The sequence below is a fragment of the Mesoplodon bidens genome (genome assembly GCF_964165515.1).
Source record: "Mesoplodon bidens genome assembly, chromosome: 15".
NCBI classification, from domain to species: Eukaryota; Metazoa; Chordata; class Mammalia; order Artiodactyla; family Ziphiidae; genus Mesoplodon; species Mesoplodon bidens.
This window is the reverse complement of record NC_138171.1, coordinates 34,361,408-34,386,779: the sequence shown is the minus strand read 5'-3', so window position 1 is coordinate 34,386,779 and position 25,372 is coordinate 34,361,408. Positions and strand designations below refer to the sequence as shown.

Sequence of the window (25,372 nt, the reverse complement as noted above, 5' to 3'; positions counted from 1 at the left end):
TGCGCCACCAGGGAGGCCCCCCTCCATGTCTCTTTTTAAAAAAATTTTTAACATCTTTATTAGAGTATAAGTCCTCCATGTCTCTTCATAGTTTGATAGGTCATTTCTTCTTTTTTAAAAGTTGAAGTATAGTTGATTTACAATGTTGTGTTAGTTTCTGGTATACAGCAAAATGATGCAGTTATACATATATACACATATTCTTTTTCACATTCTTTTCCATTATGGTTAATTACAGGATATTGAATATAGTTCCCTGTACTATACAGTAGGACCTTGTTGTTTATCTATTTTATATATAGTCGTTGGTATCTACTAATCCCAAACTCCTAATTTATCCCTCCCCTACCCCTTTTGCCCTTTGGTAACCATAAGTTTATTTTCTATGTCTGTGTGTCTGTTTCTGCTTTGTAAATAAGTTCGTTTATGGGAATTCCATCGTGGTCCAGTGGTTAGGACTCTGCGCTTTCACTGCTGAAGGCCTGTGTTCCATCCTTGGTCAGGGAACCAAGATTCCAGAAGCCCCTTGGCATGGCCCCCCCAAAAAAGTTCATTTGTGTCATATTTTAGATTCCACATATAAGTGATATCATATGGTATTTGTCTTTCTCTTTCTGACTTACTTCACTTAGTATGATAATCTCTAGGTCCATCCATGTTGCTGCAAAAGGCATTTCACTCTTTTTTATGCTTGAGTAGTATTGCATTGTGTATACGTATACCACATCTTCTTTATCCATTCACCTGTCAGTGGACATTTACATTGCTTCCATGTGTTGGATATTGTAAATTGTGTTGCAGTGAACATTGGGGTGTATGTATCTTTTTCTTTTTTAAAAAATATTTATTTATTTGGCTTCGTCGGGTCTTAGCTGCGGCACATGGGATCCTCCTTGCGGCATGCGGGATCCTCCATTGCGGCATGCAGGCTTAGTTGCCCCGTTGCATGTGGGATCTTAGCTCTCCAACCAGGGATGGAACCTGTGTCCCCCGCACTGGAAGGCAGATTCTCAACCACTGAACCACCAGGGAAGTCCCTGCATGTATCTTTTCCATGAGCTGTCTTTTCAATGGCAATCATCTCCTGATCATACCTGAATAATAATAAAACCTACATTTAAAAACATGGTCTAGCTTAATAGGTAGTCACTGGCCACATTAATAATTGAAATTAAATAACTTGGACTCAAAAGCCAGATGTTGCTGGTGGCTATTCAATTGTACAGTGCACACAGAGACCATTTCCACCACCACAGAACGCTGTATGGACAACGCTAGTCTAGTTGCTCCCATCTCAGAGATGGTCCTACCCTACCCACCCATCTTCTCCCAGGCCACAAAACTGAGTGTCCTTGACCCCTTCCCACGACCACCTATCAAAACCAGTCCGTGCCCAAGCCCCAAGGATCCGCCTCCTGAATGCGTCTGTCCACTGCTCTCCACCGCTTCCCTTCTGTAAACAAGCCTACCTGCTCCCTCTGCCTGCCACCTCACCCACACCCACGGGGCTCACTCCACACCCCCACCAGCCTTTGCCACCCTATTTACAACCACTGCCTTTCTTCCGTTGGCTCTCACTATCCTTCCCAGCTTTCTTTTTCTCCATTCATCACCATCAGACCTAACGGAGAGGTCACGGCCATTTCCCAAATAGCTCTCACTTTCTCTTCTTTGGAGCCCTAGGTGGATTTTTTTTTTTTTTTTTTTTTTTTTTGAGGTACTTGAGCCTCTCACTGTTGTGGCCTCTCCCGTTGCGGAGCACAGGCTCTGGACGCGCAGGCTCAGCGGCCATGGCTCACGGGCCCAGCCGCTCCACGGCATGTGGGATCTTCCCGGACCGGGGCACGAACCCGTGTCCCCTGCATCGGCAGGCGGACTCTCAACCACTGCGCCACCAGGGAAGCCCCTTGGGTGGATTTTTACTTCCGGGCTCCTTAGGCGGGTGAAGCCACGTGACAATTCCGGCCTATGAGTGTGCGCGGAAGTACCGGTGAGCCCCCAGGCCTGGGTGTTGACCGGTCGGCTGAGTTTCTACCCTGAGCCAGGTGATTGAGATGGGGGCTGCTTGCCAGCCTGAATCCCTGAGTGAGTACAACGAGTAGAGTCCCTTGACTACCTGTGATGGGCAGTTAGGGTCAGTTCATAAAAAATAACCTGTGGGCTTCCCATGTGGGATCTTCCCAGGGATTTAACCCGTGTCCCCTGCATGGGCAGGCTGATTCTTAACCACTGTGCCACCAGGGAAGTCCCTCCACTCAGTTATTCCTTTATTTTGACATACATTGTTTCATTTAACTCCTACAACAGGGTAAGCATTACATCCCTATTTTACAGAGGAGAAAACTGAGATTCAGGGTATCAAAGCATCTTGCCCAACTCAGAATTGCTAAACCAAGAATGTTTATTGTGGCCTTTCCAGAAAAAACGCAAAATGGTGGTGAGGCATCATTGTGCCCGGAAAAGAAGTGGCAGAAAGAAGAGCTGGAGCTGTGCACCCTAGGGTCTTGCTTATTTCTGTCCTTAGAGCGTAGCGCCAGAGCCTGGACACATTAGATACTCCCGAATCAAACCTATTTGGAGCCTAAGCCTGGACACCGGCTTTTCCTGGTGATTGGGGATTCCTTGAATCTCCCATCAGGAACAGTTGGGAGGAAGGGTCTTAAGATGCTCCTGTCATCTTTCACAACAAATTTAACACAACAGAATAAGAAAGCTAGGATGCTCTTTCCTCACCTCCCTTTTATTTTTTATTTTTTTGGGGGGTGTCCCTTCCAGTCTCTTTCCTCCCAGAACTGGGAGCCCAAGTTGAGCCCTACCACTCCCACTCCCACCCCTTCACCACCCCCCGGGTTCCCAGCTGCGGGGTCGCGGTGCTTTGCCCTCCAGTTTCTTCGCCCTTCACCCCACGGCGCACCTGAAGCCCCAGCCTCGTACTAGTCGCGACCTGCTTCCCGTGAGCCTCTGCTCCCGGCACCCAGGGCGCATGCTCCCTACCCAGCAGCCCTCGCGCGGCCCGGAGGAGCGGACAGCCAGGACTTCAAGATGGCGTCAATCGGTGAGTTTCCGGACCGGTTTAGGGCTACCAGGTTAAAGACAGGAGTCGGTGTTCGGGGTCCAGTGCTCAGAGCCTCACTTGGAGGGGAGGGATCGAGTGCCGGAGCCGCCTGCCCTTCTCTCAGGACCTTCGCCGCGCCGGGCCCTTTGCCCAGGGTCCCACGCCGTCCAACCCTTCTTAGCTCGCCCCGTCGCGCCTCCCGCCTGCCCAGGGTTCGCGCCACTCGGCTGTGGCGGGGAGGGCGACGGCAGCTCGGCGAGGCGCCTCGGGTCTTGAGAATGCACTGTCTCGGGCCACCCCTCCTCTCCCCGCTGAGGAATAGCTGCTCAGCCCTGCCGCAACCCAGGCACTTGTTTTGCACCTGAGCCCTCCGCGCAAATTCGAAGCTCAAATTAAGTCCTAAGAGGAGCTAATGCCTAGGACAGTGCCTGACACCACGTCGGGTTTGACGCATGTATATATATGTTGAATAGCGTTAGAGAGGTGAAGTGACCTATTCAAGGTCACTACTAGTGAGTGGGCTGAGCTGGGATTCAAACCTAGGTTTCTGGGGCCTCGTGGTAAACTGAGCTTTAATCACAAGAGTGACCTTATGACCAGCAGGCTTTACGATGACATGCATGTATAAGTTGGACCGTCCACACTGATTTTTTTTTTTTTTTTTTTAAATACGGAAGCCACCATGTTTTAGCCCTGCATCCTCACCGTAGCCTTGTCAGGATCAGTGCCGGGAACGTTGATCCCATTTTAAAGATGAGGAAAATAACGGTCAGAGATGTGGTGTGGCTTGCCTGCTGTCACACAGCATGATAGTGGCAGAATTTTGACTAATCTATGTGTGTCTTACCCCAGTTTCTATATTCTTATTTTCAGCCCGGAGAAATGAAAAGGGGATCAAAAAATATGAGAGTGATGCTTTTTTCCCATCTGTAAAAACAGGCATGAAAATATTTATCCAGGGTGGTTATGTTGTTTAAACAGACAACATGTGAAAAGGAAGCATTGAGACTTGGTATCTTATTTAAACAGAGGGTTGTAGTGGAGAGTGCTATGAACTAAGGGTTAAACAACTTAGTATATGTAAGGTGCTTGTAACACTGCCTGACCCACAGCTAAATGCTAGTCATCCAGCTTTCCCTGCGTGACCTTTGGGTAAAGTCATGTCACACCTGGCCCATTCAGCATCACCCAGGTGAAGGAACTGGAGTCCAAGTACTGATGATCTTTTAGATGGTGTCTGTTGCCAGAGCATAACGCCACTAGTCCATTAGCAAATAAAGTGATGGAAATACCAATTAACAGTGATAGATGAGATCAGGGTTGACAAAGTATGGCCAATGGGCTGGATTTCATGTGGCCTGTTTTTGTATGCTGTGAGCTAAGAATAGTTTTTGTTTTTTAAAAAATTTGTTAAGGGACTTCCTTGGCGGTCCAGTGGTTAAGACTCCACCGCAGGGGGCACGGGTTTGATCCCTGGTCGGGGAACTAAGATCCCATATGCTGCACGGCGCAGCCCAAAAACATAAAAATTAAAAATAAATAAATAAAAATTTGTTAAAAAAAGAAAAAAAGACTATGTTACAGAGACCTTGTGTGGCCTGCAAAACCTAAAACTCTTCGCTCTGGCCAACCCAAGAGTTGGATTTAGCACCCAGAAGACACTTGGCATTTCCATGTCTCTCCATATAGGTGGACAGTATGCTGCTTCTTTTTTTTTTTTTTTTTGCGTTATGCGGGCCTCTCACTGCTGTGGCCTCTCCCGTTGCGGAGCACAGGCTCCAGACCCGCAGGCTCAGCGGCCATGACTCACGGGCCCAGCCGCTCCGTGGCATGTGGGATCTTCCCGGACCGGGGCACGAAACCATGTCCCCTGCATCGGCAGGCGGACTCCCAACCACTGCGCCACCAGGGAAGCCCAACAGCATGCTTCTTGAAGTCATAAAATCAAGCCAAGTAGTCACCTGCCCTCCCAAGAACCTGTGGTCCTTTCTCAACCTTCACTGAAAATCTGTCATAAACAGGAACTGTGTGTGGGGAACTCCCTCCCACCTTTAGATAGCTCATAGGCAGAAAGATAATAATAATTCCTATTTACATAGTACCTAGAGCTAAGTACCAAGGTGGGTACTATTCTTACTCTTATTTTACAAAGGAGGAAACAGAGCAGTATCTTGCCCAAGGGCACACAGCTTCAAAGTGGCAGTAAATCCAGAATACTCGATGGTAGAGTCTGCTCTGTTCATCAGCACACTCTATTAGTGTGAACCAGCCGCTGCAGAGGAGTGTTGGGGGAGGGGTTTCAGTATGGCTGCCAAGGACTAAGGCCTTTGCCTTCCACTAAAAGAGAAACTTCGGAATAAGTGTTAGATGCATCTCTGATGAGTCTGATGGTCTCTTGGAATTTTGTGATGGTGCTGTACTTGGCTCTCCTTAAGGCTAATGTGATTTTTTTTTCTGTGCTTATAAATTTCTTAGTTTTGGTTATGGAAATGCTGTTTTCTTCATAGTACAGAGGTATAAATATGAAGAAAAATAAATTGTTGGCTTTTTTCTCCTGTGATGTGCCAAGGCACTGTGTCAGTCCCTGAATGTGAGAATGAGAATATGTTTTCATAGTTTGTGTGGATGTGAAAAAATAGCTTCACTGGGCCTAGCAGTGACCTAAATACTTTTTTTTTTGAGTCACCAGCCTTATACCAGTTGAAAATATTTTTAAAATTCTGTGTTTCTCTTGCACATTTCCCCAACATAGTTCTATTTTTTAAAACCTTAATTAATTAATTAATTAATTAAGGCTGCATTGGGTCTTCGTTGCTGCGTGCGGGCTTTCTCTAGTTGTGGCGAGTGGGGGCTACTCTTCCCTGTGGTGCGCGGGCTTCTCATTACGGTGGCCTCTCCCATTGTGGAGCACGGGCTCTAGGCACACGGGCTTCAGCGGTTGTGGTGTGTGCGCTTTAGCAGTTGTGGCTCGCGGACTCCAGCAGTTGCGGCACGCAGGCTCAGTAGTTGTGGCACACGGGCTTTGTTGCTCCACGGCATGTGGGATCTTCCCTGACCAGGGCTTGAACCCGTGTCCCCTGCATTGGCAGGCGGATTCTCAACCACTGGGCCACCAGGGAAGTCCCAACATAGTTCTATTTTTTTTTTTTTTTTTTTTTTTTTTTTGGTACGCGGGCCTCTCACTGTTGTGGCCTCTCCCCTTGCGGAGCACAGGCTCCGGACGCGCAGGCTCAGCGGCCATGGCCCACGGGCCCAGCCGCTCCGCGGCATATGGGATCCTCCCGGACCGGGGCACGAACCCGTATCCCCTGCATCGGCAGGCGGACTCTCAACCACTGCGCCACCAGGGAGGCCCCATAGTTCTATTTTTAAAAGCATTTTCAACCTTTTTATTATGGAAGACTTCAAATACAAAGAAATTACAAAGAATAATGTAATGAATGCTTTGTATTCGTTACAGAGCATCAACAGTTAGCAGCATTCTGCCATTCTAGTTCCATCTGTCCCTTCATCGTCCCCTCCCTACCACATTGCCATATTTAAAGCCACTTGGTATTAGAATGACATGTTTGTACTCCTCCCTGCATGCAAGAAGACTTTGAGAGTGTAGCAAAGGTAGCCACCATGTTCTTACTCAAGAAGAGACGTGGTATAGTAATTCTTGGACTAAAAGCCTACTAGTTCAAGTGACGACAAAACTGGGATGTAAGATGTGTACTTGTTAAACTTTTCTTGAAATACCACAGGCAAGGTGACAGAGTAGGGTATAGGTCATTCCCAGATGACATTACTGTCTGGTGTTGACCTCAGTATCATTGACACTTAATATTCCTGATTTGGAACATTCCTGAAATTCATTCATTCTATCTCACATTTCAAAAGTATTACCAAACTAATCACAGTTTCTGTTCATAAAAGAACTAAAGGGTGCAGTTAATCCCTGAAGCCCTATAAATGTCCTAAAGTTCGGTTATATGCCATTTCTTTCTCTGCCACCTCCCTTTTTTTTTCTTGGATATTTCACATGGACCTTAAAGAGATTTCAACAGTAATAATAACAGTTTATAGTTCTGAGCATGTTCCAAATGCTTTTACGTAGATTCTCCTTCAATCCTTGGAACAAGCCATTTCACAGAGGAGGAAACTGGAGCTCAGAGGTTACATAGGAAGGAAGTGCTTGTGCTTGAGATAAGGCGGGCAGGGCAGGAGGTCTTCTAGGAGATGACCATTAAGTTGAGATAGCCCTGTGGTGATCCAGGGGCACTGCAGATACAAAGGCCCTCAGGTGAAAATAATCCTGTTGCATCTGGGAAACAGAAAAGGGTTTGGCTGAAGTGTGGTGAGCCCAGGAGGATGAGTGGGTTTGAGATGGCTGTCTTTCTTGATGGAATGCTGGCTTCTGAGCACAAGGCTGTCATCTGCAGTCAGTGCTGTACCCACAGTGCTTAGCAGGCTGCCTAGCACACAGTAGGTGCTCCATGTGTTTGGATAAGTCTAGATGGAAGGTTGGGGCCAGTTTGTTGGGGACAGGCTACCTCAACCATGACCCTAAAACCATGTGTGCCTCCACCTGTTACTTGTGACCTCTTGACAAGCAGTCATTCTGGTTCATCAAGGCCAAATGTCTCATTCTCCAGACAGCCTGTAGCAGAGTAGAAGCTGCCATTAAGCCTGAAGGCCCTTGTCCTTGATAAGGGTTGGGAGACGTCAAGAGACCTGTGGGATTCCCCTCAGTGGACTCTTGAGGCTGGTCCTTAAGGAGCCTGAGTCCTTCCTTAGGTCCCAAAAATGGAGAAGAAACCTTGGAGTGATTTAGTGTGGCTCCTCCTGTGGTTGGTCATCTTTAAGAAGAGGTAATAGCCCTTGACTCCTTGCTCTGAAGAGGACACCTGCCAAACAGCTTTTTTTTTTTTTTTGGCTGTGTTAGGTCTTCATTGCTGCACGCGGGCCTTCTCTAGTTGCAGCAAGTGGGGGCTACTCTTCATTGCAGTGCACAGGCTTCTCATTGCAGTGGCTTTTTGTTGTGGAGCATGGGCTCTAGGTGCATGGGCTTCAGTAGTGGTGGCTCACGGGCTCAGTAGTTGTGGCTTGCGGGCTCTAGAGCGCAGGCCACAGTAGTTGTGGCACACGGGCTTTGCTCCGCGGCATGTGAGATCTTCCCGGACCAGGGCTCGAACCCGTGTCCCCTGCATTGGCAGGCAGATTCTTAACCACCGCGCCACCAGGGAAGTCCCCAGCTTTTTTTTTTTTAATATCTATTTATTTATTTGGCTGCACCGGGTCTTAGTTGCGGCACGTGGGTTCTTTAGTTACAGCATGTGGGATCTTTAGTTGCGGCATGCAGGATTTTAGTTGCAGCATACGGGATCTAGTTGCCTGACCAGGGATTGAACCTGGGCCCCCTGCATTTGGAGCACAGAGTCTTAGCCACTGGACCACCAGGGAAGTCCCCAAACAGCTTTTTAAAGTTGATCTTTTGGAAGAGGACAGGGGAAGAGAGATTCCTTAAGAGCATCTGGATATTCACAGGGCCAACCCCTCCCTGGCCCCCTTCCTATGTTACTCTTAAGCCCAGAGATGAATACAGTATGGCCTCAACCAGGAGCCGTTCCTGTCCCCAGATTCTCATTGGAAAATGATCTGTGGCCTGTTGGGTCTTTAGAGTGTTTTTTTTTTTTTTTTTTTTTTTTTTGCGGTACACGGGCCTCTCACTGCTGTGGCCTCTCCCGCTGCGGAGCACACGCTCTGGATGCGCAGGCCCAGCGGCCATGGCCCACGGGCCCAGCCGCTCCGCAGCATGTGGGATCTTCCTGGACCGGGGCACGAACCCGCGTCCCCTGCATCGGCAGGCGAACCCTCAACCACTGTGCCACCGGGGAAGCCCTAGAGTGGTTTTTACTAAGTCATTTGACATCTGTGGTCTGAGGTAGGATGCTTGAGGTAGAAATCAGATTGGCTTCAGGAGCATGAGAGCATGAGAGCCAGGCCTGAGGTGGAACCCTGCCTCCATGGCCTGCATGCTGTGTGCCTTTGGCCAAGATGTACCCAACTTCTCTGTCTCCCCCACTCCTACTTAAAAAGGCATCTGTCCTCCACTTTACCTCTTCCTCATGGCCCTTAGTTCTCTTTTTACATAGTTATTCCCAGCAAGCTTTTATTCAAAATCCTGTTCTGTCATTATATAGACTCTGGCTTAAAATAGTATATCTGGTGTGACATGTTTATTTATAATATTACTTATATGCAGCCTCTATTTAGTAATGTTACTGAATGCACCTTTATTGAATGGTTGAAATAAGTGACACAGAAGGTTGCTGTTTGTGTTATTGGGAGACCTTCCAGTGTGTGTTTTTTTGCACTTCCTTTTCAGTACCACTGAAGGAGAAGAAGCTCCTGGAAGTCAAACTAGGGGAGCTGCCAAGCTGGATACTGATGCGGGATTTCACCCCTAAAGGCATTGCTGGAGCGTTTCAAAGAGGTCAGAGCCTTATGGGCATGTGTAAATAAAAGCACATCTCTGGGTCTTCAGGGCAAACAGGTCTTTCTTTGCCCTGAATTAATTTGGCCAGTACAAGCCTTGTCTCAGACCAGTAACTTATGTAGAGGACAGAGCGAGATTGTTAGCCCTCGAATGTCCATGTTTGATCGGTCCTATCAAAGGCTGGCTCTGAGATATTTCAGACAACGAAATGTTTTCTATTGCTTGGAATCAGTACCAGTACCTCTGTCATAAAGAAATGTCATAAGACTTAAGAGGAAAATGAGTTGGAAGCGCAGGGGGACCTGAGTCTATAATGCTCATCTCCCTGCCAGGCAGAACTTTCAAGATGAGTATTTGAAATGGTCTGTCCTTCAGGGCTGTGCATTTTAAAGTGCAGAGCAGTCCTGTGTCATGTCATCATCCTTTGGGAGCCTGCGTGTTTGCCAGCTTCCTCAGGGGCCCCCGTCTTTCTGTTTTCTCTGTATAATTCTGGCTACCCTGTGGCTGTCTTTTGTGTACTGTTTCTTCCTGCCCCCAGGCCTTTCCTCAGCTTTGCCCTCTCCTGTTAGAACGTGTAGAATGTGCCCTCAGAGGAGTGGCCTCCTCTCCGCTTTGCAGGTTACTACAGGTATTACAACAAGTACGTCAACGTGAAGAAAGGGAGCATCGCTGGGCTTTCTATGGTGCTTGCAGCTTATGTGCTTTTCAACTACTGCCGTTCTTACAAGGAACTCAGTGAGTCTCTTCTGGGTTGGTTTGCTTTCAGTGGGGTTTCCCATGACAGGGTGGTATTGGTTCACTTTCAACCTTAGAAGTCCATCACCCTGCAGACAAGCTGAAGACTTGGAGGGACTTATCAGAATATAGCGTATTTTAAGTGCAAAAATTGTGGCAAAGAGAAAGACAGGAAAAATAAGATGAAGCTGGGGTAAAGGTAATACTTAGCATTCTGTCAGCCACTGCAGGCTCTGCCAAAGGTTGGTGGAAAACTTGGCTTTATCTTCCTAGCAGCCAGTGTGAAGAGGGAAATAGGTTGAGTGCTACAGTCCAGTGTCTGTGTGGTGCTCTGGAAAAGCGTGGCTGTTCCTGGTGCTGAGACATGAGAGCAGTTGGTCTGGTGGGAGATGTCTGGTGGCTGCTGAGTGGGCTTCATGGGCTGTTTCTGCCAGTGTCGAGCCACCTGCCAGTCTGTGGCATCCAGAGCAGTGCTGGCCCTGAAGGGTGGGCGCTTGGGTGCTGTTTTTCTGAGTGGGTGTTCCCTCAGGGAAGGAGGAGGCTGGCCAGGTGGCAGATTAGCTCTGAATTCCACAAGTAGGTTCTGGGTCATCTCCTGAAAGGAATTCTCGGGATGGTTTCACCCCCACCTGTGAAGAAACTTACCATTTTGCCTTTCTAACTTCAGAACACGAGCGGCTACGCAAGTACCACTGAAGAGGGCGCACTCTGCATTCCTGACCATGACCTTTGCCTGGCACCCCTGAATCCTTTTATATCCTAGTGGAGAATTAACACCCAATAAAAGATGACTGGTACACACGACTGCCTCACTGGTTCAGCCATTTCCCTGCCCTATAGGAGCTCCTGTTGCACAAGGTGGGGTGGGGTCATTCTGCAGCTCCTAGACAGCCCAGGGCTTTGAACCGTGGAGCTTCAAGATCTCGTCCCAGGGCACCGGGGGGTCACCTAGAGCCTCCGCCAACAGTGCCGAGGTGTTTTCCTGCTCTGTGCCTCATTTTTGGCCTTTTGTCAGCTGACACTTTCACAATATAAAGCAGAAATCCTCGTTCCTAAGAATGCCCTCCCCTTCCCCATCTTTCTGCACCATCCTGGGGTATTGGGGTATCAGGGAATTGGGACATGTGGGACCCCCTGGTCCTGGTAAGTAAGCTTCACTTGCAGGAAGCTCCATGGGATGATGGAGGCGGGAAGGGAAACCACAGGCCCTGATAGGAGCTCTCAACTGCTCTGTATCCAGCACCCTCTTTTTTTTTTGCGGTACACGGGCTTCTCACTGTTGTGGCCTCTCCCGTTGCGGAGCACAGGCTCCAGACGCGTAGGCTCAGTGGCCATGGCTCACGGGTCCAGCCACTCTGCAGCATGTGGGATCTTCCCGGACCGGGGCACAAACCTATGTCCCCTGCATCGGCAGGCGGACTCTCAACCACTGTGCCACCAGGGAAGCCCCCAGCACCCTCTTTATCCTTCACCAAGGCCTTCAGTAACGTGATAATTAAGGTCAGAATCAGTTTCTTATTTGGGGGTGTGTGATAAGCATATATACTTCATGGAGTATAGGGTGAGATGCCATGGCTAATTATCTCCTGCAAGATCTGAATTTGAAGGAACAAGTATTCAACATCAGAAATAAAGGACACCTGCCAGGTGGCTGGCCCAAAGTCCAGGCTTCCAGACTGTACTGGCTGCCAGTACAAAGGCCCTTTCTTCCTCTGGCAGCATCACTTCCGGTCGTGAGGCTCACATTCACCAAAAGAGGAAAAGCGAGCACCAATGTCAAAGCTTCGTGCCAGGCAGCTAATGCAGCCAGTAGCAAGAATCCTCTGGGCATGGAGTCCCCGAAGTAATGAGACGGAGCTTAAAAAACAAGGTTTAATAAACTTCATAAAAATTGTTCTTGTAATTGAACTTGAATAGGCCCACTTGTCCAGCAGGTTGTAGGTGCCAGTTTCATATTTCCAGGCTCAGAGGCAGGGTCCTCTCCTCTAGGCCAAAGGTGTCTGACGGTACAGATGCTTGATGGGGCAGGAGGTAGGTGCACAGATGGACTGCATCGTCCATTTCAAAGGTGTCTGCAGCCCCAGCTTAAGGTATACCTTAAACACTGTTGAGCAGATGCCCCAAGAAAATAAACCCAGAGGAAAAAGGCCATCCCACTCAAGAGCCCTACACGGTCCTCTCGACTGCTGCCACCCTGGGACAGGACCAGCAGAGGCAAGTCCACGCTCGAGTTTGCTCTGAAGGGCTGTCTCGTTCAAATCACATGGATAGGCACAGCCTGGTTCAGCAGGACAGGGCAGAAGCAGGCGTGACTTGGCCACAGCTTTAAATGATCCAGCAGCCCCTGGTGTTTAAGGAGGCCCTGAGGGGAAGGGCCACCTTCCTCATAGAACTGCTGCGCACAAGCCCTTCCCCACAACATCCTCCCTCCCCAGAGGGTGGTGTGCAGAGTCCCAGATGGGAGGCCTTGATGCCTAGACAAACATGATCCCAACTTGAGGGACCGAACTGGAGCACACGTCCCCCTTAGAAAAAAAAGATTACAGCAAAACGATAGGGAAACTGACAGACGTAGCCCCTCCGAATAAAACCCAGTATGCCTGCCTGCCAGCTCCAGCCAGAGTTGTACCAGCATCAAACAGTTAAATGCACACTCCCAAGGATGGCCCAGAGTGGTCCCCGATAACGGGGCCCCTCGGGCTGCTCTGAGCTGGCTCCAGCTGCTGTCACTGTCCACTGAGAAAGGCCAAGTGCCCTTTGGTGCATCTGTTGGCGTAGTGTCCTTTTTCACCACACTGGGAACAGCAGGAAGGGAAGGAGGAAACAAAAAAAACCACATTGTTTCAAATGCAATTTTCAACTAAGGCAGCACCCGCTAAATTCCAGGTTGGGAGCAGGGACTCTGAAATTCTCAGCGGCACAGATTTTCATTCAAACACGAGGGAAAGGGAGCTCCAGAAGGTAGAGCGGCACAGAAACCGCGGCCAGCAGCTCGGCAGGTGGAAGGGAGCAAGCAGGCCACGGCAGACTCTTGTGGTGGGGGGTGGGGTGAAGAGAAGCCCGTGGCACCACAGCTCTCCCGCCTCTCCAGGGACCAAGCCCCTCTGCACGGCTGGCCAGTCACTTACCTCTAAGGCACAGTTCTGGGACTCCCCTGAGACAGGGGAGGCGGCAACGCAACAGAAGCCACCAGGCTCCTCCCCCAACTCAGGGATTCACTGCGTGGACAGAGGGTGGGCTGCACCCAAAGATCTTCCCCTCCTGGCTCGTGCATACTTGCCTAAGCTACCCCTGGGCCAGGTTTGGGTCACAGGATCAGAGAGACAGGACAATGATTAGACTTGGGGGAAGAGACCCGGTAGAATCACTTCAAAAAACCTAGCAGGACCCTGACTTGTCCCGGCTGATTATCCAGACTCTTCCTTAGCTTCTCCTCATTCGTTCTTGTTACTCCTCAGAAAGCAGAAGGGAATTATAAGGAAGGAAATGGCAGCCTCGAGCACTGAACAAGGGGTCAGGAGACAGGTCGGGGCACCCACCCCGCACTAACCCACCCAGAGCCCCCCCAGTCCTTGCTTCCTTGCTCTGGAACTCGGGGCTTTGGCCTGTTCTATTCCCCTGACTGCACAGTCCCCATGTTTTCAAGTCTTTCTGATCTGCAGGTGTAACTCGTGTGGACGAGTGGCCTGTGTAGCTGCCAGCTGGACCTTTGGCAGATGTGACAACCAGAGGGAGGGACTCCGTGGCCCCGCTTGCTGCCCGTGGCCTGTCCACTGGCCTCTGCAGCTGGTCCTGGGGAATCAGGATTCCCCCGAGATGGCTTTAATGTCAACTGTGCCCGTGGTAGGAAGAGGTTGTTAGGTTCGTCCCCTACCCCCAGCCCCATCTTTCTAAGGTTCCAGGACTCAGGAGAGCTTGCTTCAGAGGCCCTGCCAACAAGTCCTGGAGGAGGCAGGACAGCTCAGGTGACTCAGGACACCCGAGTCTCCCCACTGTACCCGAGAACTGCCTGGTTTCCCCTCACCTTCTTCCACAGCCCCCCTTCCATACTCTCCTCACCTGTTAGCACTCAGGCTCAGCAATCTCTGGGAGGCCTTCCCTACATGCGTGGGCACTTTTAACTTTGGTGTCTGGGCACCTGCCTTCCCCTCCCTCAGAACCCAGACCCCTCCGGGAAGGAGCGACAGCAGTGGGTTTCTCCGCAGAGCCGACAGAGCAGGTGCTCAGTGAGTCTGATGGCTGTGGAAAGTGACCAGTGGCTCAGCCCTCCCCAAAGGCAAGTTCTAGGAACAGTATAGGCATATGCTTTTTGACTTGGCCCTTCTACTTGTAGGCATGGATGCTCCAGACACCAGACAAGAGCTCACAAATGTCTGTCAGATTCAGCACTATTTTTAGCAGCAAAAACTATAACTTAATAGTTTACCGACGGAGAACTGTTTACCAACAGAGAACTGGTAAAATTATGAAATACATTAGAGTTACTTATGCCAACACAGATCCAGAATGTTATAAGGAAAAAGGGATTATAGAACACTACATACCAGGGCCCTATTTATATTAAAATATATATTGTCCTTGTGCTTGTGTGAATAAAAGTTTAGAAGAGCACTTCTCTGAGTGGAGTCCCCTGTAGGAGTTGTGGAGTGCAAAGGGGTATTGAAAACAAAACATGAGAACAGATCAGCTGAGTAAAGTGGCTCTTTTAGGAAAATGGTGGGAATAAAGGGCAACACTCTGTATGCTAAACACTTCTGTATCATAAAAGTTTTCACAGAAAGCATGTACTAATTCTGTACTTCATCTAATAATCTCCATATCTGAAATCTTTGTGAGTCTAGTTCTGTTGGTGGTTTCTGCTGATAGTGGTGCTTGTTTCCTTCTACGATTTTTATTATGAGCTCATTCTGGGGAACCTTAGTTGTGGGAATTCTGTGTGGCCTGGGTTGAGAATAAATTTCTCAAAGTCGGGTGCCAGGGGCTCACCCATCCGGGGCTGTTTTAGATTAGAAAACTCAAGTCTGTGGCTTTTTGGCCCTCACCAAGGCTGTGATCACAGGCCCAGACTCAAGGAAGGGCCTGCCAGTGACGACAAACTCAGAAGGGCTCTTCCCCCACTTTCCATCCTGAGCCGAGAGTGAGATGGACAAGTTTTCCAGTAAGTTTTTAAAAAGTTTACCCTTTGCCTGAATGTCCCGTTTTGCGAGTGGGTGGGGGTGGAGGTTCTACTCCATTTCCTCCCCATGAGGGCCTAAAGCTTCTGTCCCTTTCCTTTGCGTGTGCCCACCTGGGATATGAGGACACCCAGAGGCTTCAGGGCTCACTCTGTTCCTTTGATTCGTGCTCCCACTTCGTTCCCGGCCTCTGGAAGGTTCCCATCCCTTTCTTGCAAGCAAAATCCTTTCATTCAACAGCGTGTGTTTAATTGTTCACCTGCCCTTAGTGTGTTGTGGACGGAAGTAGCATGGTCTCTAGCTCACCGGAGTGGCCCAGTTTTACTCTTCCAATCAGCAAAAACAAAGATGTCTTCATTCTTCAAAAATCAGCTAACTCTCTGGGGAATGAGGGAATGGCCACTGACTGTGAAGACCCCCTGCCACACCCCCAGCCCCGGGACTCACCTTGTAACAGGTGACCTGCTCCAGCGGCCGGGGTCCCCGGTTGCCTGCGCTGCTGTTTTGACTCTGCATGACCCCGATGACCTGCGGGGCTCTCTGCTGGTTGGGAGAAGAGTTCTGACTCGTTAACTGGATCAAGGAGGACGACCTTTGTAATGGCGGATTGTTACTTTGCTGGAAAGAGTTATACAACACGGTTTTACTGCGGAAAACACGTGCACGCAGACTACCAATGGGGACAGGAGAAAAGAGGGCGGGACTTCTCCCGCATGACCGTGACCGGCAGGAAGAAGGGCTTCCACGGTGGCCCGGCTCAGGAGAGTAGGTGGAAAAGAAACGTCTGGTGACGGTGGCAGGAGCCGCTGCCCGAAAAACACCATGCAGACACACAAAAACGAAAAAGAAAAGAAAACAAAACACCAAAGAGACGAGGCGGTCTCTGGGGCGGCAGGGCAAGGGCATGAGCAGGCCTTACGTTTGTTTGTGAGGTTCTAGCTTCAGGTCAGGATGAACGCTTGGTTCAGCCAGGTGTTTAGAGCCTACACGGCGGGCAACAGTCACAGAAAACAGTCGGAGGCTGACACGCTGACCTGCGGTCTAGGGGCTGAGAGGGCCCTCTGCTAGGGAGCCGCGTGAGCAAGGCGGACGGGGGCGCCTTGGGTGGGGCCTGGACAGCAAGGCCACCGCCGACTGACTGAGTGGGTCCCTGGCTGTGGCCCCGTCATTGCAGGAGCCCTAAGCTGGAAACTCCAGGTTGTCACGGCTGCACCCATACGCGGGAATGCCCGGCTCTGACAGGAGTTCTCTTTGGTTCATCCCACATCCTCCTCAAGGTGGCAGGCAATGCTGCGAGGGTGGCCACATCCCCTCCTGGCAGCTCGGCCTCTGGCATGGAGGACCAGGCAGGCTCCGGCAAAGGGCTCAGAGTCCAACCGGGTAAGAGGTGAGGCTTCACGATTGGTGGGCAGTTTGCTCAGCCTGCTGAGACCCTGCCTAGGACACCTGGCCAGCCTCCCTCTGGGCCCCCGCCCGCATCTTGTAACCAAACCCAAGGCACCTTTGGTTGGGAGTCACTGCTGCAGATTCCCATTCGTTATGGCATTTCCCTCTCCTCGTGCTGGAGGGGAGCAGCCCACTGCTGGGGTGTGGGATCCCCTCGCTTAGGAGACTGGAGCCAGCTGATGCCTCGACCCTCTGTTCCCAGCATCCCCCCTGCAGTCGGGCACCGGCCAGAGAACCAGTCAGCCACACTTCTGCTCCCATCCCGCTGGGAGTCCCGTTTGTAGAGGGAAGGGTCTGAACCGCAAGCAAGAACGGCAGACGTGTGGCGCCCACGCCGCCCTGCACTCGCCAGGCAAGAAGGGAAGAGAAGCCCAGTGGGCGTTTGGCTCCAGCAGACAGCCCTCCAGCCCAGAGAAGGTGCAGACTGCTCCACTCCCTGGAGTTTCAGCAGGAACCAGGGTGACTCCCCTCCTCTCCCGCCTCCTCCTATGATCTCCAGCCAGGTCTCTGGCAGGCCCCGCACTGAGGCGGGGGCACTGAGCATTCTGCGGCCAGGGTGCGGCCAGGCCCGGCAGCACCACGGGCCCGGGGCACGGTACCTTTGCGGGAGGCTGCGTCTGCTGCGGCAGTGGGGGCTGCTCGGTGGTTCCCATCGGCAGTTCAAACCTAGGGCTGGTCACCCAGCGGCAGAAGGGGACAGGAAAAAGAGGAGAAGAGGAGGTGAGAGAGGAGCTAGGCTGGCGGGGTTCTCGAGTTCTGGCCCCAGGAAAATCACAAGCGGCCTCTAGCCAAGCACAGAGCCACACGAGCCACCTGGACGTAGGGCGGGTGCTGGTGCTCAGGGTGGTGCGAAGACAGATCTAATGTGCCTGGACTCAGACCCAGCTTTGTCTACACCTAGCTGTGAGCCTGGGCAAGTGCTGCTCAGAGAAAGGAGGGAAACACAGCTGGTACTGGCAGAGCCTCTCCAGAGGCGCTTTGTACACAGAAGGCCTTCCCAACAAACACCCTTCCCTGCAGGGGCACCTCAAGTGTTAAGACCTCTGACGGCAGAGGTCTGGGGGACTTGCCCTCCACCACCGCCCCACACGGAGGAATCCTGGGCCACCTGTAGGCTCCTAGGCTCTCATCTAGGGAGTGGGACCAAGTCAGGAGCACCAGCCACCTGCCCACCACGTGGCAGTGACCAGGACACACTGCTTCCATGCAGGTGTCAGCAGCATGGATGGAGACAGCACAGAGGATCGGGGGGGACACTACTCTACGGTCCCAGTGCCACCCCACAACCACCTAAAGTGACAGAGGTGCACCGAGACCCAGGAGAGGAGTGCCGAGCCCTCCCGCGCAAGGACTGGGCTCCAGAGGTCACAGATCTGCCTTTGACCGGGAGCTACCACCTGCCCCCAACTAGCGGCTGAGCTCCGAGCCCCAGTGTCCCCATGTGTGAAATGGGGACATCCTTTCACATGTGAGGGTTCTATGAACCTCCATATAGGAGGCCCCGAAACTGAAGCTCCCTTCCTTCAGGGCACAGGTTCTTAATCTGAGGTCACATGTACGTTGAGTTTTTCTGGAGCACAGGGCCCATAGCTTTCATCTGAGTCCTAGATGGTCTGGGACACAGTAAAGGTTACCCTGCTTTAGGCAGAGCCACCTCCGCTCAGGAAGCAGTGGTGGTCCCTCCCCAACTCCCACCCGTGTCCCAGACCCTGTGCTGACACTACCCAGTGATCAAAGCCCTGATGGGGAGATACAGGGGGCAGCAGGGCCTGGGCAGGGGCTGGCTACTCACTGCATGAATTTACACGAGGGCCCCTCCGGGCAGAATCCCACGAGGTAATTCACACAGATGACTCTCCGCGTATGCCGGTGCCTGCACAGGGGGCCTGTGGAGCCAAGCACCAGGGTCACTCAGATTGTCCCCTCTTCAGGGGATGCCCTCATGCCCTTCTGCCAGTCAGAGCCCTGCCCACACTGCTGCCTGGGGGCAGAAAGCAAGAACAGGGCTTCAAGTGCTGGCTCTGCCTCTTATTCAGCAGGCCAGCGGGCGGGGTACACACCCTCTCAAACACTAGTTTCCTCATCAGAAATATGGGTGAGAATGCGGTCCAGAGGGAACCTGGGGAGGCTCAAGGGACTTGGTGTGAAAAAGACTCACTAGCCACCCAATGCCTAACGCCACATTTTGCACTAAAAGGCAGGACAAGCAGAGGGTCATGTGGGCAGAGGGAGGGAGGACTGGCTTCTGGCCAGGCAGCCCAGCCACCCGGACACCTACCATGCTTGCAGAAGCCACGGTCGTACCAAGGACAGTCCTTGATCTTGGACTCGGGGTCGATGTGCAGGAAGGGGCACTCCTTGTTGCTGCACTCCCCTGCAGGGAAGCCCAGACATGCGTCCACCTGGGAGAGCTGGACCCAGACCCACCCGTGCTTCACCTGTGGCCAGGGCCACGGTACAGCAAAGAGGGCCAGGTGGGCCTGCTGTCCAGTCCCGGCCTGGCGAGCCCTGAGACCCAGGGCAGGGTGTCTCAGAGCCTCAGTAACCTGACTCGTACGTGGGCTGTGACGGTCCTTCCCTCAGAGATGTCCGTGCTGCCTTGAGGGTCAATGACACTGACAGAGGCAGGCATAGGGTACACACTCATCAAACAACTCACGGCTCCACCCCTCACCCAAAGGAGGTGTTGGCAATGTGGGGGGCCCAGATGTGCAAATGCATCAGTTGAGACCAGTAGCAAATTACCGTTCCACTCTGATGAGCTCTGATGGGACAGGGGAAAGGCCTGAGGACTCTACCTTTTACAACAAAAGTGGGGAAGATTTGGGAACTCACAGCTGGATCCCTACAGTAGAATGTGATAAAGCCTTTATGACAGCTCCTCTCAGGAGCAACGGGCCCAGCTGGCCACCAGCATCTTTCAGCCAAGTACAGGTACTGCCGACCTGGGCGGCTGCACTACCTTCAGTCCATTTATACACAAAAGGCCAGTCTGATCACTGCTGTTCAGAGCACACTCCTTCCCAGACCCACGAGTCCCTATGGGGTCTAGACCAGTCCTTTACCAGCCACACTGGCCTCCCAGGGGTTCTTCTTAGCCTTTGGCCCCCAGCCCAGGTCTCCCCTCCTCAGAGAGGCTGTCCCTGACCACACTGCCTCAAGATCTCTTCAGGTGACCCCATTGCTGTTTGTCTCTTTCAGAGCACTTATGGTGAATTCTCTTCTTTGTCTTACTGGTGAATCAGCTGCTTCTTCCCCTGGGCCACTGGAGTAAAAGCACCACGGGGCAAGGACGGCGTCTGTCCTCTTTACCACTGTCCCTCCAGTGCCTAGAAGGGGGACCCTCGCCAGTGGAATAGTGTCAGGAGCTGCAGACAGTGCGTCTGCACCAGGATAGGCTCTGCAGGGGAAGTGCAGGCAGCCGATCGTCACAGAGGCCTGGAGGGCAGTGGGGCCCAGGGCCATCAGCAGGGAAGGTGGGAACCCAAGCCAACTTGCAGAGGCGCCCGCAGGAGTCCACCCAGGAGGGCTGGCTCCTGCCTTTGGGGCCAGATGGGAGACGGCTCCCATGGAGAAGCTGTTGCCCCTTCCGCTACTGGTTCCCATGCTGCTATGGGTAGGACGGAGAGGGTGGGGAGCTGGGAAGCTGAGTCCTGTTTCCTATCTGTGCTGTGACTTCTCAGCTTATGTTGCCTCTACAAAAAAAAGCCACAACTATCATTAATAAGCCAGCAGGCCAAGCCTGTTGGGCTGCTGAAATAATTAACATCTCCTCTGACAACAGTGCTCTGAAACGTGCCGCATGCCCAGCGTTCCTCGGCCCATCACAAAGAGTGCAACAGGCTTCCAGCCTCCTGCCGGCTCCTGCCTGGGCCCTGAGGCCGGCAGTCCTGGGGCCAGCGCCCACCCTCATCCTGACCAACAGGGCTTCTTCCTGGGCAGCCTCACCCAGGGCAGAGGCAGGGGAGTCTAGTTCCATCACGGAGCATATCAGCTCCACTGGGCCCTGTGCCAGCCCCACCGCCCTGGCTTCTCCACACAGTTCACTCAGCTCAGCTAAGGCCACGTGTCCTCTAAGCAGAAACAAAGGCAATCTCACTTTCAAGGTTAAGAGGACAGTACTTTGCCACCAGAAGACAGCCCTGGGGCAGCTATTCTTAAGGGGGTATTTAGGACAGACAAGCTACTACCCAGGATCACACTTCCAGAGAGAAGGAACCGACTCAAGCCTGGGGGGGGCAACCAGCTGCCACTCCGGAAGCAGCTGATTTCAGGGAGAAGGTCCACTGGAGCAGAAACAAGGCCTCCAGCCAGCTGCCCTGTTCCCGCGCCCACTGTGAGACCGGGGTTAGCCTTGACTTCCCAAAGTACCTGCCAGCGCTCAAAACACAGAAGCACTAGGAAGACACAGGGGTTACGAGGGAATAACCCCAACTGCCCATAACTGAAGGGCCAGCTGAGGTCGGCAGGCATCACAGGCGCCTGAGTAGCTGCCTAACCCCCAGGTCTTGGTGCTCAGTGGAGCCTCCCGGGGCTCCCTACCCAGGGGGTCTGGGTGCCGGGAGCCTGCCACACGCCTCACCGAACTTCGAGTAGAAGTAGCACTCGGGCATCTTGGTCATGTCGTACTCGTGCAGGAACTCGCACTGGTCCCCCTTCTTGCACAGCCCCCGCAGCCAGTGTTTGCACACAACCGTCTTCTCGCCGCTGATGTGGCGGAACGGGCACATGCCCCCTGCCGAGGAAGACGGGTCGGGGGTGGGTGGGTGTGGTGTGAGGACCCAGGCGGCCCCTGAAAGCAGCGTGTCCTGGAAGGTGGCCACTGCCCTGGCAGAAGGCAGTGTGTTTTCGGCAGCATGTGAGCACACGTTTTAAGTTTCAGTAGTTATGGATTTATTTTAATGTGTCTTGGGAAAATATAAAACATCAAATCACGATCCCACAGATATTCCATAAGATGGAAACTTAAGAAGCCTAAGGGAGGTGGGGAGGAAGGGGGGAGTGTTTTTCTTAATTTAGTTAAGAGTTCCCGGTGATACACAGATGTGGCAAAATTTGTAGGGTCGTAAAAGACTGGGGTTTGAGAAACACAGCCCTAAAAGATAGAAGGCAGGGCTTCCCTGGTGGCACAGTGGTTGAGAGTCCGCCTGCCAGTGCAGGAGACACGGGTTCGTGCCCCGGTCCGGGAAGATCCCACATGCCGCGGAGCGGCTGGGCCCGTGAGCCATGGCCACTGAGCCTGCGTGTCCGGAGCCTGTGCTCCGCAACGGGAGAGGCCACAGCAGTGAGAGGCCGCGTACCGGGGGTAAAAAAAAAAGATAGAAGGCAAAGAGGACCACCAGCAGAAGCCTGGACTCCGGGTGGGCTCTATCTCTAGTTAAAAGTGCCCACTTACTCAGCCCTAAAAAGGACCGAAATTGGGTCACTTGTAGAGACATGGATGGACCTAGAGACTGTCATACAGAGTGAAGCAAGTTAGAAAGAGAAAAACAAATACCATATATTAACGCATATATGTGGAATTTAGAAAAATGGTACAGATGAACCTGTTTGCAAGGCAGAAATAGAGACACAAATGTAGAGAATAAATGTACAGTCACCAAGGGGGGAAAAGGGGATGTGGGATGAATTGGGAGATTGGGATTGACATATATATACTACTATGTATCAGACAGATAACTAATGAGAACCTACTGTATAGCACAGGGAACCCTACTCGGTGCTCTGTGGTGACCTAAGTGGGAAGGAAATCCAAAAAAGAGGAGATATATGTATACGTATAGCTGATTCCCTTCGCCATACAGCAGAAACTAACACAGCATTGTAGAGCAACTATACCCCCCAAAAACCCCCAAGCCCCAAAAAGTGCCCACTCAGCCTCCAACAAGTAAGAAAGAAATCAACTTCAGAACTGAGGAAATGCATCGTATACAGACTGGGGGAGGTCTGCCTTCTGTAGAACCTGAGCAATCAATCACCCAAATAGGACAGAGCCATACCCTGGGAAAGTCACATTTCTCACTGGTGACCTGGAGGGACTACTGGGAAGGCCTGACCAGAATGAGGTTGTGTCTGGGAAAGATCCAGACCAGCCCCACTGAACAGAACTTTCTGCAATGATAGGAATGTTCTCTAGCTATGCTGTCCAACATGGCGGCCACCAGCCACACGTGGCTACTAAGTAACTAAAATACAACTAGTGTGATTGAGGAACTGCATTTTTTATTTAATTAAATTTGAACAGCCACACGGAGCTAGTGGCTACTGTATTAGTTAACACAGAAACAGTCGTAGTGCCCTGTGTTAAGGATGGCTGTGCTAACAGAAGGTGGTGGGTCAGAAAGGCAGAAGACAAGGGAATGAGACCAGGAGCCCAGCAGAGGAATGATGTTCCGACCAGAGAGCATGAGGTCAACTTGGCTGACCTACCTGGCAGGGTAAATGAGTTGAGTTATAGAACCACAACTTGCCGAAATCATCCATTAAAACCATCCCCTTGCTGTAATTCTGTGTGCCCTATTCAAGCTTCTAATTAAAATTTAGTTTCCAAATAAATTTGGCTACAGGAAGAAAAATGCCCAGACCTATACATGGCACGTAGGGTCCCACCCAGCGGTACGTCTTATGAATCAGCAGAGAGTCTGGCTCATGCTGCCTGTGTTGGGACCTAGTTAGTATGAACAAGAACCCCACGAGACACACTATCGCGGAGTTTTTTGATGACAGTACACAGAGGACATGAGCTTGTGTACACCGTAGAATCAGAAAAGGCCTGGGCTCAGCCACTCACTGACTCTACGACCTTGAGGAAGTTCCTGAACACCTCAGGGCTAGGGGCCTCTGTCCATGTCACAGGTCAGCTCGTGGCTACAGAGAAAGTGAGGTGAGAAGGCAGACTCAGAGCCAGATTCAGGCCTGTGTTCCAGGTCTCAGACAGAACACCCCACCACGTTCCTAGCTTATCTGGACCACAGTTTCATCTAGGGACACCGTGAGTCTGCAGAAAGCAGGGTGAGCCAGGGACCTGAGAGCCTGCGAGTCTGCCGGGGACAGGGCGGTGGAGGGCGCCTCAGGGGGAATGTCGGGAGCCAGGGGTCTCTTACCTTTGCCACAGGCAGCTTTCAAAAAGAATTCGCAGACAGCAGCCCCTGACTCTGCAGAGAGAAGAAGAGGTGTCAAACAAAGCGATGTGTAACTGCTATTGGTGACATCTGAAGATGGGGAGGGAACCCTTCTGGCCTTTAACCCACGGAGGGGTCAAGGCACAGGAAACAGTGGCAAAAAAATGCTAAGCCTGATCAAGCAAGGAAAAAGCTCCTTCCTTCAGTTATTCCCTACAAAATGAGATATCCACGCTGAGACGAGTCATTATTCAGGGCTTTCTGAGAATCTCCTATAAGCAAGATGCTTTCAAGGAGTTCGGAGTGGATGGGGGAAGGAAGGATGGAATGCAAAATCACAGAAATTCATTACTCCCCGCTCAGACGTCCCAGAGGGCTAATTCAGGGGCACTTTAACCTGAGGCAGAGGGAGGGAATGATCTCACAGGAAGCACAAACAAGCGGATGGGGGCTCTGAGGAGGAACCGGCTCCAGAGAAGAGGCAGGCGCCTCGGAGAAGCTATTCCAGAGGGAAGAGCATAACTGAAGACACAGGAGCAGGACTGCTCTTAACATGCAATACCAACACACAGTAATTAAAGGAGCACAGTCTTCTGCTTCCACAGATGGAGCTGGTCCTGGTGAGGGGAGCAGGAGAATAAAAGCTGAGCGCAGTGGAAGTCAGTGGGGTCCAGGGCTGTCCCAAGGAGCCCAGGGACTCACCTGCCATGGCCACCAGAATAAACAGCCCGTGCCTTCCCACACAGTTTTCTCTATCAACAGGCATTTTAGCATCATGGGAAACCCACCGACACCATCTCTGAAGCCCACTTATGTGCCTCTCCTTGCTAACTTGCAAGAGATTTGTTGGCTTCTTGGAAGCAGGCAGCTTTTGCTAGGATAGATTTAAGGTTCCAGTGGTGGGAGTCACAGGGGTGTCACTCATTTGCATTTCAAAAAGTCTGAGAAGTCTTACATTAAAAAAAACGTATCATTTAAGAGTATTTCTGGGCCTTCATTCTTTTCAGAGGTTAAGGTCGTTTCATTCCCTAAAGCCAAAAGAAGTCCAGAGTCCTGGGGATCTGGTTTTAGGCAGACAGGATAAAGGAGTATGCCTTCAGGGCATAACTAAGTATCAGTTAGAACTGATACTTCCCCATATTAAGATGGGACTGAAGTGCAGGGAAGGGGAAAGAAGAGCTGTGGCCTCCCTGGCCTCTAACACACTGACCGTGATCTCAGGCAGGCAGTGAATGTTGACGGCGCTTACCAAGTCTGAGGCAGTACCTGTGGCCAGGTATGTCCTGGACCCTCCCTAAAAACAGGTTTGTGGGCTCCCCACCTCTGTGCCTGCCCTCACAGGCTCAAGTATCTGTGCTTC

General features: G+C 51.6%; 2 protein-coding genes across 5 annotated transcripts in view; one reads left to right on the top strand and one right to left on the bottom strand.

Annotated features, from left to right (window-relative positions):
* The first annotated feature begins 2,979 nt into the window (after positions 1 to 2,979).
* On the top strand, positions 2,980 to 11,072 carry ATP5MF (ATP synthase membrane subunit f). Of its 2 annotated transcripts, XM_081257921.1 has the most exons (4): positions 2,980 to 3,055; positions 9,426 to 9,533; positions 10,155 to 10,271; positions 10,939 to 11,072. In XM_081257921.1, exons 1-4 carry the CDS (start codon positions 3,043 to 3,045, stop codon positions 10,965 to 10,967), a joined length of 267 nt encoding a protein of 88 aa, XP_081114047.1. In that variant the 5' UTR covers positions 2,980 to 3,042; the 3' UTR covers positions 10,968 to 11,072. The 2 variants fall into 2 exon arrangements, with proteins under 2 accessions (XP_081114047.1, XP_081114048.1); XM_081257922.1 differs by lacking the exon at positions 10,155 to 10,271.
* Positions 11,073 to 12,129: 1,057 nt separating this feature from the next.
* CPSF4 (cleavage and polyadenylation specific factor 4) overlaps positions 12,130 to 25,372 on the bottom strand; it is a 15,132-nt gene continuing 1,889 nt past the window's right edge. The window contains exons 2-8 of one of the 3 annotated variants that reach the window (XM_081257909.1): positions 23,995 to 24,045; positions 21,474 to 21,626; positions 19,170 to 19,265; positions 18,684 to 18,777; positions 17,491 to 17,563; positions 15,893 to 16,063; positions 12,130 to 13,066 (exon numbers count right to left, since the gene is read on the bottom strand). In XM_081257909.1, coding sequence (XP_081114035.1) covers positions 12,998 to 13,066; positions 15,893 to 16,063; positions 17,491 to 17,563; positions 18,684 to 18,777; positions 19,170 to 19,265; positions 21,474 to 21,626; positions 23,995 to 24,045 — 707 coding nt within the window. In that variant the 3' untranslated portion in view covers positions 12,130 to 12,997. The remainder of the gene's footprint in view (positions 13,067 to 15,892; positions 16,064 to 17,490; positions 17,564 to 18,683; positions 18,778 to 19,169; positions 19,266 to 21,473; positions 21,627 to 23,994; positions 24,046 to 25,372) is intronic. The other 2 variants (XM_081257910.1, XM_081257911.1) reach the window with 2 other exon arrangements.

Bases quoted from the DNA above. Each gene is read 5' to 3' on its own strand.
- ATP5MF (XM_081257921.1), top strand. The intron at 9,534-10,154 runs GTCAGAGCCTTA...TCCGCTTTGCAG, and splicing joins TGCTGGAGCGTTTCAAAGAG to GTTACTACAGGTATTACAAC. The intron at 10,272-10,938 runs GTGAGTCTCTTC...TTCTAACTTCAG, and splicing joins CCGTTCTTACAAGGAACTCA to AACACGAGCGGCTACGCAAG.